Source organism: Panthera leo, chromosome B1, assembly GCF_018350215.1.
Source record: "Panthera leo isolate Ple1 chromosome B1, P.leo_Ple1_pat1.1, whole genome shotgun sequence".
Taxonomy (NCBI): domain Eukaryota; kingdom Metazoa; phylum Chordata; class Mammalia; order Carnivora; family Felidae; genus Panthera; species Panthera leo.
This window is the reverse complement of record NC_056682.1, coordinates 28521961-28541800: the sequence shown is the minus strand read 5'-3', so window position 1 is coordinate 28541800 and position 19840 is coordinate 28521961. Positions and strand designations below refer to the sequence as shown.

At 35.6% G+C, this 19840-nt stretch overlaps 1 protein-coding gene across 10 annotated transcripts in view; it reads left to right on the top strand.

The window, feature by feature from the left end:
* TEX15 (testis expressed 15, meiosis and synapsis associated) overlaps positions 1-19840 on the top strand; it is a 100187-nt gene that overhangs the window by 27994 nt on the left and 52353 nt on the right. For 4 of the 10 annotated variants that reach the window (XM_042934470.1, XM_042934467.1, XM_042934468.1 and 1 more), the window contains exons 1-2: positions 6612-6630; positions 7532-7682. In XM_042934470.1, coding sequence (XP_042790404.1) covers positions 6628-6630; positions 7532-7682 — 154 coding nt within the window. In that variant the 5' untranslated portion in view covers positions 6612-6627. The other 6 variants (XM_042934463.1, XM_042934461.1, XM_042934462.1 and 3 more) reach the window with 4 other exon arrangements.

Here is a 19840-nt window from a genome sequence, read left to right as displayed (position 1 = left end):
TGGTTCCTAATAAGTGTTACAGATAAATATTGTCATTATCATGAACACCACTTTAAACATTAGCAGTGAATAAAATACAACTTTTTAAAAAGATAATGTGTAGTGATTTAAAAATTATGACAAACTTAGAATAAATCCTTTATTTTTTTAATGTTTATTTAGTTTTGAAAGAGAGAGAGAGAGAGCAAGGGAGGGGCACAGAGAAGGAGACAGAGGATCCAAGCAGGCTCCAAGATGTCAGCACAGAGCCTCACGTGGGACTCAAACACCATGAACCATGAGATCATGACCTGAGCTGAAGTTGGACATTTAACTGACTCAGCCACCCAGGCACCCCAGAACTTACAATAAATTCTTTAAAACATGTTATACCCTTGTGGAAAAAAGAAATCTTTATTGAAAGATATAAAGGACATGAATAAATAGGAAGATAACCCATGTTCAAGAGAGGAAGACTCATAAAACAATATCATTGATCAGTAGTAGATCAGTGAAATTCCAGTTAAAACCTAAACAAGATTTCTTATTAGACAAACTTACTTTACATTTATTTATTTATTTATTCATTTATTTATTCATTTATTCATTTATTTACATCCAAGTTAGTTAGCACATAGTGCAACACTGATTTCAGGAGTAGATTCTTTAATGCCCCTTATCCATGTAGCCCATCCCCCTCCCACCGCCCCTCTAGCAACCCTCTGTTTGTTCTCTATATTTAAGAGTCTTTTATGTTTTAGACAAACTTATTTTAAAATATGTGTGTAAGAGCAAAGGTGTTTCAAAAAACAAGATTTGTTTTTTATTTTCTTTTGGTTTTATCCTAACATATATCAAGATTTATTATTGTGTGGTGTTGGTGCAGGAATGCAGAAAGACACCAATAAAACAGATCAGAGAGCCTAGAAATCATACATATGTGGAAAGTTGATTAATGTCAGAGATACCAGAGATAAATAGGGAAAGGAAAGATTTTTCTAATGCTACCCTGGATACTCATATGGAAAAATTGAGCCCTTCTTACCTCAGACTAACATGAATTTCAGGTTATTTAAGGACTTGAAGGTAAAAGGCAAAACTATAAAACTTTTCATAGAAGAGAATAGAGAGGATATTCTTTATGATCTTGGGGAGAATTATTAAAGTTTATCAAAAGCAAAAACAAAATATAAGGAAAAAGTGTATAAATTCAACCACATTAAATATTTTTCAAAAAAGTGAAAAGATAAGTTTAAAAAGTGAGGGGAAATTATTTGCAACAAATATGATTGATGAAGTGCTCATATCTCAAAAAGATTTTTTTTTGAGGGCGCCTGGGTGGCTCAGTCGGTTAAGTGGCCGACTTCGGCTCAGGTCATGATCTCACAGTCCATGAGTTCAAGCCCTGCATCGGGCTCTGTGCTGACAGCTCAGAGCCTGGAGCCTGTTTCAGATTCTGTGTCTCCCTCTCTCTCTGACCCTCCCCACATTCATGCTCTGTCTCTCTCTGTCTCAAAAATAAATAAACGTTAAGAAAATTAAAAAAAAAAAAAAAAAAGTTTTTTTTTTTTTTGGCAAATACATAGAGTAGAATAAATAGCCTCATAAAAAAGTGGGTAAAAAACATGAACAGGCATTTCACGGGTTTGAAAACACAAATGACCAATAAATATACACAGTCTTATGAAAAATCAGACAAATGCAAACTAACCACAGTGAGATAGCATTTGCAGATCGGCAAATGCCGAATCGGCAGGAATTAAAGTCTGGGCCAGTATTATGTGAGTTGAAAATATGGAACAACTGGAACTCTCCTACACTGATGGTGTTAAAAATCCAGTGTAATAAAAGGTTGAGAAATTAAACTACACAAAAATTAAAATTTTGCTATGGGATACAAATGCCATAAATGAAATTAAGACAAAAATATTGCAACCTTTATTATGACAGACAAAAACTAATATCTCTGTGTATAAAATCCTTACAAATCATTAAAAACCATCTTACTTGTAAAAAAGAAAAAATGGAGAAAAAGATAGGAGGAACAAGTGACAGGAAAAAAATGACTCAACCTCACTAGTAATGAAAGAAATGCAAATTAAAACCACAAGATTTTGTTTTTGTTGTTGGCTAAAATTAGTTTGATAAATACTACTAAAAAAATCTTCAAAGAGAATATTCTCTTATTTCCCTTATAGAAGGAAACATTAAAACAATAATGTTTTAGTGTTGAATTATTAAGAGACTGAGAAAGGACCACCTGAAATCAGGATTATGAAGTCACAGCAATCAGGGAAGAGTGGGGCAGATTGGTCAAGAGTATCAAATGTAAACAGGCCAAGTAAGTTATGAGCCAGAAGTGTGCTTACGTGACTGAGAGACTGATGTGAAAAAGGTAACTGAAGATTGCTGTTGAGGTGGAGTTGAAAATCAAAGTAGATTGAGGAGGAAGTAAGGTGATCTAGATAAAGACATGTATAACCCTGGTAGAATCCTATTTTGGTTTTGAAATGATCAGGTTTGAGCCTGTTTAAATGCTGTTGGGCAAGATGCAGAGAAGCAAAGTGAGTAGGGATTCACTCACTTTGAAATTCATAATACAGTAGAGAGATAATTGAGACAATGGGAGTATGGGAGAAAGAGCCCTGAAATGGAAGTCATAAGACCTAGTTTTTATTGTCCCAATTAGTTGTGTTGCTTCATCTCTGACAGGGGTTGGCAAACTCTTTCTGTAAAGGGCTAGGTAGTAAATATTTTAGTCTGTGGGCCCCAGAGTGTCTGTCACATTTACTCAGCTATGCTTTTCTAATAGTAAAGCAGCCATAGACAATAGATAAATTGGTGTGGCTGTGTCCCAGTAAAATTTACTTACCATGGACCCTTAAATTTGAGTTGCAGATAATTTTTTAAGCGACAAATACTATTCCTGACTTTTTTCCAGTCATTTAAATTTCAGTCCCTATGAAAACTAATAGTGGGCCAGCGTTTGCCAATCCCTGATCTGTAAAATGAAAGATATGACAAAAATGTATTTTATTTCTCTATTATATAGTCTTAACTAAGGGATTCTTGGCTTAATTTCACTAATTGTATATGCAGTTTATCATATGTGTGATCTGATTTAACCATTTGCTTATCAAATAATTCTTAGTCTGAACCATTTAGAACTCTGCAGAAGAACTCAGAAATTACTTTTGTGACTTAAGTTCTGAGAGTATTCTTTATTCATCAGGAACTCTTTTTTGAGATTACTAGAAGAGGAATGAATGATCTTTGCCATATCTGCATATCATCATTACAGTAACTTCTGTAATATTCTAAAGTAGACTTATTTTTTACTTAAGTATATTTTGGGATGGAAAATGAATAGGAAGTCAGTATTATTTGGCACAAATAGAAGGTAAGTGTAAAAATAAGTTAGAACAGTATTATTTGCCAGAAAATCCTGAAACTGAGGCATTGCTTTTGTTGTTGTTAAAGAACAGCAAAGTTTTAGAGATTTTAAAGATAAATTAATAACAAGCTGATTCATACAAAAGTTTGAAAGAGAACTGAAAAAAAACTTTCTCATTAATGCTTTTGTGTATCTGCAGTCATCCTGAGTTACCTTGTATAAGGACTCAACTGATAGCAGTTGAGTCTCATTAAAGAAACTCTAAGGCTAAGTTTTTCACTTGAAACAGGTTCTGTTATTAAGACTCTTTGACAATCAGGTTAAAGATTTTGCAGGTTTATTTAGTAATCTCTAATCTCCCAAACATGCAAGTCCTTAATGTTTAATGATGGTCTTCGGAAACCCAATACAAATATTCTTCTAAAATGGACTTCAAGAGGATCAAATATTTAGCCTGACTATTTGGCATAAAAGATATCTATTCTTTGGCCATTACTTGTCCCTGAAAAATGTAATACAATTCATAATGCACACAGAGTAACACACTGCAGAAGTTAGTGAATTGTTGGAGGTTAGTTGAGTAGTTGCTAGTATTAGAGAGCTATTAAGAGCTAGTATTAGAACCAACATCACTTGACTTCTAAGCAGGTTATCTTTGCAGTCCTGTGTTTCTTGACAAATAGTGTAACTTGGTTCCATAAGATAGACTTTAGGAATATACAAATAGTTAATTGTGTCCATTATAGCATACAGGTGCTACAACCATGTGAAATATTATTGATATTATCAGTCTCAGAGAAGTTAGGCATTTTGCCTAATATAACATTGTTAATTAATGGTAGAACCAAAATTTGAAACATTATGATTTTTTTGCCTTTCTAAGTAAAATTCATTCTTCATCTAAAACTTCATCTAAGTTTTCTCTTACAAGCTGAAACACTCTTTTACTCCCAGAAATTCCCAAGCCCTTTTCTTTTTTCCCTTTAACTTGCCTTTATACCTTTTATTTCTTGCCATTTGCCCTTGTGAGCACCACCAGCCCACTGTTACAGGGAAGCAGAGATAAAGGAAACAAAGGCATTCTTATTTTATTCTTAATTGAAAAGGTAGTGCTCCTGATATTTAGCAATTTGCTATAAATTTTTGGTGTTCGTTACCAATTTCTCTGTCGCTTCCTCTTTCCTAAGATGTTTTTAAAAAAAAAAAATCATAAGTCTATGAGATAATCATAGTCTATTGAGAGAATCACTTGATTTTTCTTTTTTAGTGTATAGGCAAAATACTTTTAAAAGGTTTATGTAGTAAATGAGATGTACATATTTCCTATTGATAAATCTCCCTTGCATTTCTGGGGTGAACTCAGATGGTTTGTGATATATTAATATCATTTTTACTTTAATTTTTTTATTTTTTAAGTTTATTTGAGAGAGAGAGAGCACGAGCAGGGGAGGGGCAGAGAGAGAATCCCAAGCAAGCTCCACATTCCGTGCTGAACCCAACATGGGGCTCGATCTCACAATTGTGAGATCATCACCTGAACTGAAATCAGGAGTTGTATGCTTAACCAACTGAACCATCCAGGAGCCCCATAATATCATTTTTACTTTTAGAATCAGTTTGTAACTTCTAATTTAATTTCTTCTTGACAGTACTAAGATGATGAATTCTTGTAATTCCTTCTTAAATCAGTTTTAATAATTTTTTTCCTAGAATGTATTATTTTGTATAATCTTCAAGTGTGTTAGCTTAACATTGATCATAATATACATACTTATTTTTTAAGTGTTTATTTATTTACTTTTGAGAGAGAGAGCATGAGTGGGAGAGAGGCAGAGAGAGAATCCCAAGCAGGATTCACACTGTCAGCATAGAACCCGATGTGGTTCTTGATCTAACAAACCACGAGATTATGACCTGAGTGAAAATCAAGAGTCAGACACTCAACCATTTGCATACATATGTAAAAACATATCCTGTTATATACTACAGAACAGGATATGTTTATGGGACTGTGAATATGAATATAAAGATTTATATGAATTTGTTATCACTTTAATATGGCTAAGTTGTTTAGGCTGAAGTTTTTCAAGTATTATTCCTACTTGAAAAATTGCTGGGTGCAACTTAATAAAGAACATTGAAGGGCGCCTGGGTGGCTTAGTCGGTTAAGCGTCCAACTTCAGATGCTCAGGTCATGATCTCACAGCTTGTGGGTTTGAGCCCCACATCAGGCTCTGTGCTGATGGCTCAGAGCCTGGAGCGTGCTTCACATTCTTTGTCTCCGTCTCTCTCTGCTCCTCCCCTGCTCATACTCTTCTCTGTCTCTCAAAAATAAACAAACATTAAAAAAATTTTTTTTTTAAAGAACATCGAATACCATTGTGCCCTGAATATTCATTTTTCACTACAGTTTTTAACTTAGCTAATTTGTGACTTAGTGTTATCCTAAGCACTAAGGAACAAAACCAGTGAATTTCAGAGGCCCACTTTATTAGTAAATTGTACTAGAGGAACATTGTATAAGAAACCATACAGCTATAATAGTATCCACCTTTCCTGAAAATACAGTTTAACTATAGTTAAAGGCAGTATTGAGGATTGTTGCAGCACTTGGCCCTTCAAGTATATTCAAGTGATGGTAGTATCCCTTTGTGTACAGTAGGTATAGATCACGATTAAGTGAAAAGTTTTCTTGTAATTTAAGTCATTAAATAAATTATTCTTCCTTCTCCCCCTTACCAGATGAATATGGCTATCTTGACAGCTATCTCTCAGGCTGGTATATCTTGGCAACAGTATTTCTTTTGTTGTTGTTAAAGATTTTATTTTTACATAATCTCTGCACCCAACACAGGGCTCAAACTCACAATGCCAAGATAAAGAGTCACGTGCTCTACCAACTGAGTTAGCCAGGTGCCCTGACTCAAGATAGTGTATCTTGTGGGTGTTCTTGTTAGGTGACAACACCACTGGTGTCTATCAGTGAAGCTAGATGAGAGAAAGGCTGATTTTCTGTTTCTAGAGATTTCTGTCTATTCAGATTCCCTATTCTGATCCATGTTTGGGAGATTGTAAGATTATCTCCCATAAAGGGTGGAGTGGGGATTGAAGGGAAAATCTTTTGTGAACCTTCTGTAGAATTTTATCCTTTATGATCCTTCTGTAGAATTTTGGCAGCTCTTAATGTAGATTATGAGCTAAGTTGGAACTAAGCAGTTAATAGCTATCAGGAGGTCCATGAACCATATTATGAAATGGTATGAAAAAAATCCATGTCTACATATATTTCTGTGTGTAGACTCCATAACTTTCCTTCAATACCTAGTACGAGTTCTGCTTGAAAGGTTAAGAATTAACTGTATGTGTTGGGTGGGAGGGGAGGGAGGGTTGGAGAGAGAAAGAAGGGAGGAAAAGAAATCTTTTATAGTATGACAATATATGAGGTCTTAATCCATTTATAGAGTGATACTATGGAACATTAGCCAATGATTGACTGTTTAGGCAATCCAATGTAGGGATAGTCCTGTAGTAGTTGGTTTACAACTTTAGGTTTTTCCCACAGGCAGAGATTCTGATTTAGAGAATTCATTCTGTTCACAGAAGTGTATAGACAAAATGCTTTTTAAAAACATAGTATTTGGCAAGAATTTTACCAAATGTTAATAAAAAATTGTTGTTCAGAGGTGACTGGGCGGCTCAGTCAGTTGAGCATCTGGTGTCAGCTCAGGTAATGACTCACAGTCCGTGAGTTTGAGCTCCACATTGGGCTCACTGCCATCAGCATAGAGCCTGCTTCAGATCCTCTGTCTCCTTCTCTCTCTGTCCCTACCCCATCAAAATTAAATAAACATTTTTTTTAATTGTTTGGAAGTTATTAAACTTTTCAGGAACACACACTTTTAGTTACCCCATTACAGTTTTATAAATTACAGAGAAAAGTTTTATTAGAAGCTAACAAAATAAATATTTAAAACATTATGTAAAAGCTAAAGCTGTTAATTTTTTATTTTGGGTGACCTGACAAATTGTGATTGGAAACTGTTGTGAGTGTGACCAAGACAGTGTGTTCAATTCCATGTAAGAAATTTTAAAGTTTTACTGCCATTGCCTCTTACTTATTAATTGACCTTTTGTTTAATAATTTCGGGTTGATTTTAGGCCACCAACAAAATGGAAATGAAAGATATTGCTAAACACAAGACACTATGGAAAATGAACTCAACCAGTGAGCCTTTATTACTTGCTGGTGTAGAAGTCAATCCTTTGAAGAAATTCACTATTCCCAAGATCAGGAGGGCAGCTGGGAAAGGTAATATTTACTATTTCCAAGGAAGGCGGGGTTATTTTATAACTATTACTGCATTTTTCTGATTCTTAGTTTGTGTTCATCTTCTGTTTTGACTATATAAAATTAGATGAAGTCATGCCTTTAATTCCTTAAACACACATGTACCTTTGGTTCACACACAATGAAACAGACATGACTCCTATCCCTTTCACTAAGTACACTTAAAATTGCTGGACATTATACACAAAACAAATAGTAGAAGACTTTGGAAGGTGTAGAGAAGATGGACCACTTAAAAACCCTGGGACTCAAGGAATGTCACTGCAGTAAGTTCTCTGGATTTTATGTTTGTGTTTCCTCCATGTCTCAGATCATATGCCAACAGTCCAGGAATACCAGCTGGAATAGACACAGAAAGCCCCAAGAAAAGTGTCTTCTCCCTTGAAAAGGACTAGGAAGGGCACATCCTAGAAAAATAGAAACTTATTTGACAGTATATCCCTTATTCCTACAAAAAACTAGGGGGGGAAATATAGTCGGTACACCTTTGTTAGCAAAAGCTAAGTGGAGGGCTTAGACTTCTATCCACTCCTCTCCCCTTCATGGCAGTAACAGGTTCCCCTCCCTGGCATCCCCTCCCCTGCAGTGTCAGTGGTTTTCCATCCCTGCCCTGTGGTGATGAGCCACCCCTTCTCACTTGGAATAGAGTCCATGAAGACCAAGTATGGAGCCTGGACTGCTATCACACCTGTCAGTTACAAAACACCTGTCCCTTTCCCACATTGTCATTGGAGGCTGAGTCAGGAGCAGTGACTTCTACCCCTTTCTCATGGTAACAAAGCACCCCCCCCCCCCCCCCACACACACACAGTGTTGTTGGAGACTCTTTAGGGAGCCAGGATTTCAGTCCAATCTGGTGGTAAAGAAATCAGTCCCTCCCTTTTCTTACTGGCAGTTTCCCCTGTTAGCTCAATTTCAGTAGAGGCTTGGTAAAACCCAAGATTAAATATGATCCAGAATATCTTAACAATATCCAAAATGACCAAAATAAAATTTTTTGAAATCACTCATTTTCTACCAACCAGGAAAAATATCAACTTGAATGAGACAAAGTAATCCATAGATGCCAATACTCTGATGAAACAGATGTTGGAATTAATCTGACAAGGCTCTTAAGGCAGCCATTATAATGGTGTTTCAGTAAGCAACTATGAACACTCTTGAAACAAATGAAAAAATAGAAAATCTCAACAAAAAAATGCAAAATGTAATAAAGAACCAAGTAGAAATTTTGGAACTGAAAAATACAATAATCAAAATAAAAACTCAAAGGATGGATCCAGAGAAGAGTTGAGAAGAAGACATTGGAAATAGTCAGTGAATTTGAAGATAATAACAATAGAAATTACTCAGCCTGAATGACACGGGAGAACATACACATGCACACACAGAAAAAAATACCAGAGCTTCAGGAATGTGTGGAACAATAATATAAGATTTAACATCTTTGTCCTCAGTGTCCCCAAAGAAGAAGAGAAAGAGTGTAGAAAAGTACTTGAAGGAATATTGGCTAAAAAATTTCCCAAATTTGGCAAAGGGCATAAACCTGCATAGTCAAAAGGCTGAAGGTTCCATAAACCCAAAAAGTCCATGCTATAGCACAGCATAATCAAACTTCTGAAGACTAAGGACAGAAAAATCTTGAAAGCAACTAGAGCAACCACATATCTATAAGGGAAAAAAATTTTTTTAAGTAAACTCTATGCCCAACAGGGGGCTTGAGCTCATGACTCCCAAGAGTAAGAGTCATGTGCTTCAACCAACTGAGCCAGCCAGGTGCCCCTATAGGGGAAAATTTTTTTGAATGACAGAAGATTTTTCATTAGAAACCATGGAGCCTAGAGGAGGTGGCATAACATTTAAGTATAGAAGGAGAAGAACTGTCAACCCATAGTTCTATCCCTGGCAAAAATATCCTTCAGGAATAGAAATGAAGTAGACATTTTCAGATGAAGTAAATTAAAATTTTTTCATCAACACATGGCTGAAAGAATGGCTGAACAAAGTTCTCTAAACAAAGCAACAGAAGAAGGAAGCTGGGAACATTAGGAATTAAGGAAAGATTCAAAATACAGGGAAATATAATGAGCCATCCTTCTCTTGAGTTTTATAATTATGTTTGACAATTGGAAAAAAAGTTGTAACATTCTCTGATGTGATTCTCAGTGTATATAGAGGAAATAATTATAAAGTGAGATGTTACCTTTGGAAGGAACTGGGCGAATGGGAATATAGGTGCTTTCTGTATTATATATTACAACTACATGTGAATCTACAGTTACATCAGAATTAAAAGATTTTTATAAAAATAGATCAAAATGGATTTTTTTAAATGTTTGAGTAACCCATAGGAAGTCAGGAAAATGAAATCAAGAATTGAACAGTGGAGGAAAAACAGATAAATGGCAGGCTTAAGCCCTAACATACCAATTATATTAAGTGTAAATGATATATACCAATTAAAAAAACTGGTTGACACAATATATTTTTATTTATTTTTTTTTAATATGAAATTTGTTGTTACATTGGTTTCCATACAACACCCAGTGCTCATCCCAGCAGGTGCCCTCCTCAATACCCATCACCCACCCTACCCTCCCTTCTACCCCCCATCAACCCTCAGATTGTTCTCAGTTTTCAAGAGTCTCCTATGGTTTGGCTCCCTCCCTCTCTAACTTTTTTAGAGTCAATGGGGGAGTTCTCCTCCCCCATGGTCTTCTGTTAAATTTCTCAGGATACACATAAGAGTGAAAACATACAGTATCTGTCTTTCTCTATGTGACTTATTTCACTTAGCATAACATTCTCCAGTTCCATCCACGTTGCCACAAAAGGCCATATTTCATTCTTTCTCATTGCCACGTAGTATTCCATTGTGTATATAAACCACAATTTGTTTATCCATTCATCAGTTGATAGACATTTAGGCTCTTTCCATAATTTGGCTCTTGTTAAAAGTGCTGCTGTAAACATTGGGGTACAGGTGCCCCTATGCATTAGCACTCCTGTATCCCTTGGGTAAATTCCTAGCAGTGCTATTGCTGGGTCATAGGGTAGATCTATTTTTAATTTTTTGAGCAAGCTCCACACTATTTTCCAGAATGGCTGCACCAATTTGCATTCCCACCAACAGTGCAAGAGGGTCCTGTTTCTCCACATCCTCTCCAGCATCTATAGTCTCCTGATTTGTTCATTTTGGCCACTCTGACTGGTGTGAGGTGGTATCTGACTATGGTTTTGATTTGTATTTCCCTGATGAGGAGCAACGTTGAGCATCTTTTCATGTGCCTGTTGGCCATCTGGATGTCTTCTCTAGAGAAGTGTCTATTCGTGTTTTCTGCCCATTTCTTCACTGGATTATTTGTTTTTCGGGTGTGGAGTTTGGTGAGCTCTTTATAGATTTTGGATACTAGCCCTTTGTCCGATATGTCATTTGCAAATATCTTTTCCCATTCCATCGGTTGCCTTTTAGTTTTGTTGATTGTTTCCTTTGTAGTGCAGAAGCTTATTATCTTCATGAGGTTCCAATAGTTCATTTTTGCTTTTAATTCCCTTGCCTTTGGAGATGTGTCAACTACGAAATTGCTGCGGCTGAGGTCAGGGAGGTTTTTTTCCTGCTTTTTCTTCTAGGGTTTTTATGGTTTCCTGTCTCACATTCAGGTCCTTTTTCCATTTTGAGTTTATTTTTGTGAATGGTGTAAGAAAGTGGTCTAGTTTCATTCTTCTGCATGTTGCTGTCCAGTTCTCCCATCACCATTTGTTAAAGAGACTGTCTTTTTTCCATTGGATAGTCTTTCCTGCTTTGTCAAAGATTAGGTTGGCCATACTTTTGTGGGTCCAATTCTGGAGTCTCTATTCTATTCCATTGGTCTTTGTGTCTGTTTTTGTGCTAATACCATGCTGTCTTGATGATTACAGCTTTTTAGTAGAGGCTAATGTCTGGGATTGTGATGCCTCCTGCTTTGGTCTTCTTCTTCAAAATTACTTTGGCTATTCAGGGCCTTTTGTGGTTCCATATAAATTTTAGGATTGCTTGTTCTAGCTTCAAGAAGAATGCTGGTGCAATTTTGATTGGGATTCCATTGAATGTGTAGATAGCTTTGGGTAGTATTGACATTTTAACAATATTTATTCTTCCAATCCATGAGCGTGGAATGTTTTTCCATTTCTTTATATCTTCTTCAATTTCCTTCCTTAGCTTTCTATAGTTTTCAGCATACAGATCTTTTACATCTTTGGTTAGGTTTATTCCTAGGTATTTTATGATTCTTGGTGCAATTGTGAATGGGATCAGTTTCTTTTTTTGTCTTTCTGTTGCCTCATTATTAGTGTATAAGAATGCAACTGATTTCTGTACATTGATTTTGTATCCTGCGACTTTGCTGAATTCATACATCAGTTCTAGTAGACTTTTGGTGGAGTCTGTTGGGTTTTCCATGTATAATATCATATCATCTGCAAAAAGTGAAAGCTTAACTTCATCTTTGCCAATTTTGATGCCTTTGATTTCCTTTTGTTATCTGATTGCTGATGCTAGCTCTTCCAACACTATGTTAAACAACAGCGGTGAGGGTGGATATCCCTGTCGTGTTCCTGATCTCAAGGGGAAAGCTCTCAGTTTTTCCCCATTGAGAATGATATTAGCTGTGGGCTTCTCATAAATGGCTTTTATGATGTTCAAGTATGTTCCTTCTATCCTGACTTTCTCGAGGGTTTTTATTAAGAAAGGATGCTGAATTTTGTCAAATGCTTTTTCTGCATCAATTGACAAGATCATATGGTTCTTTTCTTTTCTTTTATTAATGTGATGTATCACATTGATTGATTTGCGAATATTGAACCAGCCTTGCAGCCCAGGAATGAATCCCATTTGATCATGGTGAATAATTCTTTTTATATGCTGTTGAATTTGATTTTCTAGTATCTTATTGAGAATTTTTGCATCCATATTCATCAGGGATATTGGCCTGTAGTTCTCTTTTTTTGCTGGGTCTCTGTCTGGTTTAGGAATCAAAGTAATGCTGGCTTCAGAGAATGAGTCTGAAAGTTTTCCTTCCCTTTCTATTTTCTGGAACAGCTTGAGAAGGATAGGTATTATCTCTGCTTTAAATGTCTGGTAGAATTCCCCAGGGAAGCCATCTGATCCTGGACTCTTATTTGTTGGGAGATTTTTGATAACTGATTCAATTTCTTCACTGGTTATCGGTCTGTTCAAGTTTTCTATTTCTTCCTGTTTGAGTTTTGGAAGTGTGTGGGTGCTTAGGAATTTGTCCGTTTCTTCCAGGTTGTCCAGTTTGTTGGCATATAATTTTTTATAGTATTCCCTGATAATTGCTTGTATTTCTGAGGGATTGGTCATAATAATTCCATTTTCATTCATGATTTTATCTATTTGGGTCATCTCCCTTTTCTTTTTGAGAAGCCTGGCTAGAGGTTTATCAATTTTGTTTATTTTTTCAAAAAAACCAACTCTTGGTTTCGTTGATCTGCTCTACAGTTTTTTTATATTCTATATTGTTTATTTCTGCTCTGATCTTTATTATTTCTCTTCTTCTGCTGGGTTTGGGGTGTCTTTGCTGTTCTGCTTCTATTTCCTTTAGGTGTGCTATTAGATTTTGTACTTGGGATTTTTCTTGTTTCTTGAGATAGGCCTGGATTGTAATGTATTTTCCTCTCAGGACCTCCTTTGCTGCATCCCAAAGCATTTGAATTGTTGTATTTTCATTTTCATTTGTTTCCATATATTTTTTAATTTCTTCTCTAATTGCTTGGTTGACCCATTCATTCTTTAGTAGGGTGTTCTTTAACCTCCATGCTTTTGGAGGTTTTCCAGACTTTTTTCTTGTGGTTGATTTCAAGCTTCATAGCATGGTCTGAAAATGTGCATGGTATGATTTCAATTCTTGTATACTTAGGAAGGGCTGTTTTGTGACCCAGTATGTGAGCTATCTAGGAGAATGTTCCATGTGCACTTGAGAAGAAAGAAACAAGGGCCCTGAATGATACAATATATTTTTTTCTTTTTTTTTTTTTGATACAATATATTTTTTAAGATGACTGAAGTATATAATGTTGATAAATCCACTGCAGATATAGTGATACACATTTTTTAAAGTAACATAGGCAGAAAGGCCATGGAAACAGCCAAAATAAAGCAAGACTAGCTTTATTCATATGAGATAAAGCAGAATTCTGAGGAAAGAAAATTACCAGGAACAAAGAGGGATGTTGCATAATGATGAGAGAAAGGGTCAATCTACCCATAAGACATAGCAAACCTTAATGTGTATACATCAAACAACAGAGCTTCAGTATGCATGATTCAAAATTATTAGAAATTAAAGAAGAAATGGACAAATTCAGATTTACAGCTGGAGACTTTAGTATGCCTCTGTCAACAATTGGTAGAACTGAACTATTAAGGCAGAAAATCAGCAAAGATACAGAAGAACTTGACACCATCAAACAACAGAATCTAATTGACATTTATACATGACTTCACCCAACAACAGCAGAGTAGATATTCTTTTCAAACGCTCATTTGACACTTATCAAGATAGACAATATGTTGGGCCCTGAAACACATCTCCCCATATTTAAAGAATTGAAGTCATACAGAATATGTTCTTGGACCATATGCAAAGTAGAAATTCATAGAAAGTAATAGGTCTCAAGACGCATGGAAAATAACACATTTCTAAATATTCATGAGATTTCAAGAGAAATAAAATGCATTGAATCAAAATGAAAATGCAACATAGCAAAATTTTAGGGACACAGCTAAAGCATTGCTAACAAATTTATAGCACTGAATACTTAACATTAGAAAATAGAAAGGATTTCATATGATCTAGTAATTCCACAACTGGGTATTTATCCAAAGAATACAAAAACACTAATTCAAAAACCTGTGTGTTTATTGAAGTATAACTCACAATAGCTAAATTATGGAAGCAGCCCAAATGTCCATTGATAGATGAATGGATAAAGAAGATGTGGAATACTCTCTCTCTCTCTCTCTCTCTCTCTCTCTCTCTCTCACACTCACTCACACACACACACACACACACACACACACACACACACAGTGGAATACTATTCAGCCATAAAAAAGAATGAAATCGACATTTGCAACAACATGGATGGATCTAGAGAGTATAATGCTAAGCAATATAAGTCAGTCAGAGAAAGACAAATACCATGTGATTTCACTCATATGTGGAATTGAAGAAAATTAATGAACAAAATTAAAAAGAGACAAGCCAGTGGGGCACCTGGGTGGCTCAGTCGGGTAAGTGTCCGACTTTGGCTCAGGTCATGAATCTCCGTTTAGGAGTTTGAGCCTCCTGTCTGGCTCTGTGCAGACAGCTCAGAGCCTGGAGCCTGCTTCAGATTCTCTGTTTCCTCTCTGCTCCTTCCCTGCTCATACTCTGTCTCTCTCAAAAATAAACACTGAAAAAATTATTAAAAAAAGAGAGAGAGAGACAAGCCAAAACTAGACTCTTAACTATAGAGAACTGACGGTTACCAGAGGGGAAGTGGGTAGAGAGATGGGTGAAATAGGTGAAGGGAAGTTAAGAGTACATTTATCTTGATGAGCACTGAGTAACGTATAGAATTGTTGAATCACTATATTGTACACCTGAAACTATATGTTAACACCGTATGTTAACTGTTCTGGAGTTAAATTTTTTAAAAATAGGAATGATTTCATAACAGTAACTTCAGCTTCCACCTTAAGAAAATAAGAACGGAATAACAAGCCCAAAACAAGCAAAGAAGGAAAATCAATGAAAAATAAGTTGGTTGATTGAAAAAATAAAAAACTTGACAAACCTTTAGCAAGACTGACAGAAGGGACAAATGTTACAAATTACCACTATCAGGAATGAAATGGGATATCACTTCTGACCCACAGCATTAAAGGTTAATAAGGGAATACTATGAACAGATCTACTTACATAAACATAGATGAAATAGACCCATTTGTCCGAAACTACATAAACATAGATGAAATAGACCCATTTGTCCGAAACTACAAAGTAACAAAACATTGTTGGAAAAGAAATCTCCAGACCCAGATGGTTTCACTGGAGAATTCTAAACATTTAATTAATTAATTATTAATTTAATTATTTTATTTTTGAGAGAGAGTGAACACAAGCTGGGGAGGAGCAGAGAGAGAGGGGGACAGAGGATATGAAGTGAGCTCTGCACCGGCAGCGGCGGGCACAACACAGGGCTCAAACTCATGAACCATGAGATCATGACCTGAGCTGAAGTAGGACACTCAACCGACTGAGCCACGCAGATGCCCCAGAATGCTATACATTTAAAAAAGAGTTAATACAAATTCCACAGAACCTCTTCCAGAAAATAGAAAATAATTTTATGATATTACAAGCAGACAAATGCAATACAAAAAAAGAACAACACATGCCAATATCCATCATGAATATTGGTGCAGAAATCTTATACAAAATATAAGCGAATTCAACAGCACTGTATATAAAATGAATTAGACCACAGTACCAAAGAAAATTTATTTGAGGGATGCAAGCCTGGTTTTGTATTTGAAAGTGAATCTATATTTGCAGGATAGAGAACAATTGCATAATCATATTAATTAATGCAAAGAAAGCATTTGACAAGTTTCAACACTCATGACAAAGACCCAGCAGACTAAGAACAGGGCAGTTTCCTCAACTTGATAAGGAGTATATTAAAAATGACTGTAGCTAACATCACACTTAATGATGAACAACTGAAGTTTTCTCTGTAAGAGAAGAAGGCAAGAACATTCTCATTTACCATTCTTATCAACATAGTGCTGGAAATTGTAGCCAGTGCAAAAAGTGAATGAAATTGATTTAAAAACAGAGATTGGAAAAGAAGAAATAAAACTTTCTGTTTGAAGATAACGTAGGGAAACCCAAGGAATTAAAAAAAAAAAAAAAAAGTCCCCAACTAGTAAGTCCAGCAAGGTCACTGGATGCATGATTAAAATACAAAAATCATAGAAGCAACTAAGTGTCCATACATGGTTGAATGGATAAAGAAGATGGAGTATATGTGCACACACACACATACACACAGGAATATTAGCCATAAAAAAGAATAAAATCTTGCCATTTGTGACAACATGGATGGACCTAGAGGGTATTATACTGTGTGAAATAACTTAGAAAAACACAAATACCATATGATTTCACTTAACATGTGGAATCTAAAACACAGAACAAGTGAACAAGAAAAAAGCAGAAATAGACTCATAAATACAGAAAAGAAACTAAGGGTAGCCAGAGGGGAGAGAAGTTGGGGGAATGGGCAAAATAAGTGAAGGGGATTAGGAAGTACAAACTTCCAGTTATAAGTTAAGTCATGGGAATGAGCAATACAGTCTAGGGGATATAATTAATAATATTGTAATGACTTTGGATAGTGACATATGGTAACTATACTTATTGTGGTGAGCATTTTGTAAAGTATATAATTGTTGAATCACTATGTTGTATACCTGAAACTAATATATTATTGTATACCAACTCAGCTATGTCTCAATTTTTAAAAAATGGAAGAAATCAGTTAAATTTTTATAGATTAGCAAGGGGCACATGAAAATTAACACGAATATCAAACATAATGCCATTTATAATAGCTCAAAACATGAAATACATATGTAGAAGTCTAACAAAAACATGTATGGTGTTTTTATGCTTTAAACAATAAATGCTGATGAAAGAAATCAAAGAGAATCTGTTACTGGGGAGGTGTACTTACATTCATGGATTAGAAGACTCAGCATAATGAAGATGTCAGTTCTCCGCAAATTTAGATTTATTGCCATTTCTCTCAAAATCCCAGCAAGTCTTTTTGTAAATAAATTTATTCTCAAATTTGCATGAAAAGGCAAAGAAACTAGAATAGCTTAAACAATTTTGAAGTAGAAACACAAAGTGTAATTACTCTGCTCAATACTAAAAGCTTACTCTGTAGCTACAGTAATCAAGACAGCGTAGCATTGGCAGAAGAATAGACATGAGTGGAACAGAATAGAGACTCCAGAAATAAACCCACATTAATACGCTTGTTTGATTTTCTTTCAATTAATTTTTATGAAAGTATATTCAATGGAGGAAAGGTAGTCTTTTCATCAGATATTGCTGGAGCAATTGGACAGCATCCATAGGCAAGAAAATGAACTTCTCCCTACTTCACACAAAACATAATTACAGTTGAATCATGGGTGGGGCCTGGCTGGCTCATTTTGTAGATCATGCGACTCTTGATCTCAAGATTGTGAGTTCAAGCCCCAAACTGGATGTAGAGATTACTTGAAACTAAAATCGTGGAAAAAGAATCATGGGTTTAAATGGAAAATGTGAAACTAAAATTTTTAGAAGAAAACATGACAGAATATCTGAAGAATCTAGAACAGTTCTCAGAAGTGATGTCAAAAGCACAAGGTATATAAATTTGAGCCCCACACTGGGTATAGAGATTACTAAAAAAAAAAATAAACTTTAAAAAAAAAAAGGAAAAGTTGATAAATTGGCTTCATCACAATTAAAAATTTTTGTAAAAGACTGTTAGGTAAGTGAAAAGACAAGCTTAGTGGGAGAAAAGGTAGGGTTTTGTTTTTTTGTTTTAAGTATAGTTGACACACAATGTTACATTAGTTTCAGGTGTACAGCATAGTGATTCAACAACTCTACATTATGCTGTGCTCCCGACAAGTGTAGCTACTATCTGTCACCATACAATGTTCAACACTGTTAAGTACCATTGACTATATTCCCTATGCTGTACCTTTTCTCCCCATGACTTATTTATTCCATAATGAGAAACCCATATCTACTCCCCTTTACCCATTTTGCTCTTCCTTCCACCCCCCCTTCCCTCAGGCAACCATCAGTTTTTCTATTTATGGGTCTGATTTTTACTTTTTGTTTTTTATTTTCCACATATAAGTGAAATCATATGGTATTTGTTTTTTCTCTTTCTGACTTATTTCATGTAGCATAATATCCTCTAGGTCCATCCATGTTGTTGCAAATGGCAAGATCTTATCCTTTTTTTGTGACTGAGTAATATTAAATTGTAAATATATATACCACAGCTTTTTAAAAAAAATTTTAATGGTTTTTTTTTTTTTTGAAAGAGAGACAGAGCGTGAGCTGGGGAAGGGCAGAGGAGACACAGAATCTAAAGCAGCTCCAGGCTATGAGCTGTCATCACAGAGCCCAACGCGGGGCTGGAACCCATGAGCTCTGAGATCATGACGTGAGCCGAAGTCAGACACTCAACCGACTGAGCCACCCAAGCACCCCTATATACCACATCTTTATCCACTCATCTATCATTGGACACTTGGGCTTCTTCCATACCTTGGCTATTGCAAATAATGATGTGCTAAACATAGGGGTTCATGTATCTTTTCACATTTGTGTTTTCATTTTGGGGGGTAAAAACCCAGTAGTGGAATTACTGAATCGTATGGTATTTCTGTTTTTAATTTTTTGAAGAACTAACATTCCCGCCAACAGTGCACAAGGGTTCCTTTTTCTCCACGTCCTCGTCAACACTTGTAAATCATGTATCTGAGAAGAACTCAGATCTTGAACATGTAAAGTGCTTTGCAAATTCAATAGTAAGAAAAAGACATTCCAATAGTAAGGAAAAAAACATGAACAGACATTTTACTAAAGAGGATGTACAGACAGCAAATGAGCATATAAAAAGATGTTCAACATCATAGCCATTAAGGAAATGGAAACCACAATAAGATACCACTACTCATTTGATGAAACAGCTAAAATTAAAAGAATAACAATGCCAAATGTTAGCAAAGATATGGAGAAACCAAATCAGTCATATAACCAGTGGAAATGTAAGATAGCTCAGCCACTCTTTGAAAAACAGTTTGATAGTTTCTTAAAAACACCAAACGTGCAAGTATCATATAACCCAGAAATTGCACTTTTGGGCATATCCCAGAGAAGTGAAAACTTAGGTCCACACAAAAACCATACACAAATGTTCATAGCAGCCTTATTTAGAATAGCCAAAAATTGGCTACCACCTAGGTTTACAGTGAGTGGATGGTTAGACTATGGTAC